Source organism: Mandrillus leucophaeus, unplaced genomic scaffold (genome assembly GCF_000951045.1).
Source record: "Mandrillus leucophaeus isolate KB7577 unplaced genomic scaffold, Mleu.le_1.0 Scaffold946, whole genome shotgun sequence".
In the NCBI taxonomy this organism is placed as follows: Eukaryota; Metazoa; Chordata; class Mammalia; order Primates; family Cercopithecidae; genus Mandrillus; species Mandrillus leucophaeus.
The window spans coordinates 138,832-140,493 of NW_012110319.1; the positions used below are offsets into that span (position 1 = coordinate 138,832).

At 62.8% G+C, this 1,662-nt stretch overlaps 1 protein-coding gene across 2 annotated transcripts in view; it reads left to right on the forward strand.

Annotated features, from left to right (window-relative positions):
• The first annotated feature begins 471 nt into the window (after positions 1-471).
• TSPYL2 (TSPY-like 2) overlaps positions 472-1,662 on the forward strand; it is a 6,364-nt gene continuing 5,173 nt past the window's right edge. For both annotated transcript variants that reach the window (XM_011970352.1, XM_011970351.1), the window contains exon 1: positions 472-1,437. In XM_011970352.1, the coding sequence (XP_011825742.1) occupies positions 631-1,437 (807 nt within the window). In that variant the 5' untranslated portion in view covers positions 472-630. The remainder of the gene's footprint in view (positions 1,438-1,662) is intronic.

Here is a 1,662-nt window from a genome sequence, read left to right on the forward strand (position 1 = left end):
AGGAGTTGAAGGAAATGGGGGAAGGGGCAGATTTTAAAAGTGCGTAGTTGCTGAGGGGAGGGGGGCGGGGGGAACGATAACGAGGCTCTCCCAATTTCATGTGAGCACATCCTGCTCAGCGCCTGCGTTTGTTTTTCGTCTCGTTTTTTGCTCTTCAGAACCACTGGTACTTTTCCCATTGGATAAAACGCTGAGAGGGTGAGGGAGAGGGGCTTCTTCCCCAGCTTTCCTCGCAGCCAATCGCCCTGCAGTTTCCCTCCCGTCGCTGGGGGAGTCAGCCCGTTGATTGGCGGGCCCGAGGGGAGCCAATCGGAAACTGATGATGTGTGGTGTTGGCAAGCAGATTGCGTGAGAGCGGGCAGGGGTCGCGGGAGCGCGAGCGCCTCCGCGGCGGCCGGCAGCCAATGGCCAGGCCGAGCGGATCCTTGCGTCAGGAGCGGGCGGGGCCTCGGCGATTGGCGCGGAGGGAGTAGAGCGGGCGCTGTGGGAGGGAACGCCAGAGCGAGGTGGTGAGGAGAGCTGGTTGCGTGAGTCTCCGCAGCTCCGCTTCCCGGTGCGACTAGCGGCAGCTACGCAGCTAAAAGCGAAGGGGCGAGTGCGAGTCCCTTGAGCTGTACGAGCGCGGTCGCCATGGACCGCCCAGATGAGGGGCCTCCGGCCAAGACCCGCCGCCTGAGCAGCTCCGAGTCTCCACAGCGCGACCCGCCCCCGCCGCCGCCGCCGCCGCCGCTCCTCCGGCTGCCGCTGCCTCCACCCCAGCAGCGCCCGAGGCTCCAGGAGGAAACGGAGGCGGCACAGGTGCTGGCCGATATGAGGGGGGTGGGACTGGGCCCCGCGCTGCCCCCGCCGCCTCCCTATGTCATTCTCGAGGAGGGGGGGATCCGCGCATACTTCACGCTCGGTGCTGAGTGTCCCGGCTGGGATCCTACCATCGAGTCGGGGTATGGGGAGGCGCCCCCGCCCACGGAGAGCCTAGAAGTACTCCCCACTCCTGAGGCCTCCGGGGGGAGCCTGGAAATCGATTTTCAGGTTGTGCAGCCCAGCAGTTTTGGTGGAGAGGGGGCCCTAGAAACCTGTAGCGCAGTGGGGTGGGGGCCCCAGAGATTAATTGACCCAAAGAGCAAGGAAGAGGCGATCATCATAGTGGAGGATGAGGATGAGGATGAGCAGGAGAGTATGAGGAGCAGCAGGAGGAGGCGGCGGCGGAGGAGGAGGAAGCAGAGGAAGGTGAAGAGGGAAAGCAGACAGAGAAATGCCGAGAGGATGGAGAGCATCCTGCAGGCACTGGAGGATATTCAGCTGGATCTGGAGGCGGTGAACATCAAGGCAGGCAAGGCCTTCCTGCGTCTCAAGCGCAAGTTCATCCAGATGCGAAGACCCTTCCTGGAGCGCAGAGACCTTATCATCCAGCATATCCCAGGCTTCTGGGTCAAAGCAGTATCCTTCTAATCGATACTCCGTGGGTCAGAAGCCCGTGACAGGAAAGGGGGAGGTGGGGGAGGGACAGAAAAGGTAAAGGGGGTGGAGGAGAGCCAGAGGTGGGCGTGAGCCCCCTATCGGAAGACGGATTAGACTGGGTGGAAGAGGGATGGAAGGAGGAGGGCAGAACAGCAGAGAAGCTAGACTGGAGATGATGAAGGGATGGGGAGGGGGGGACGCAGG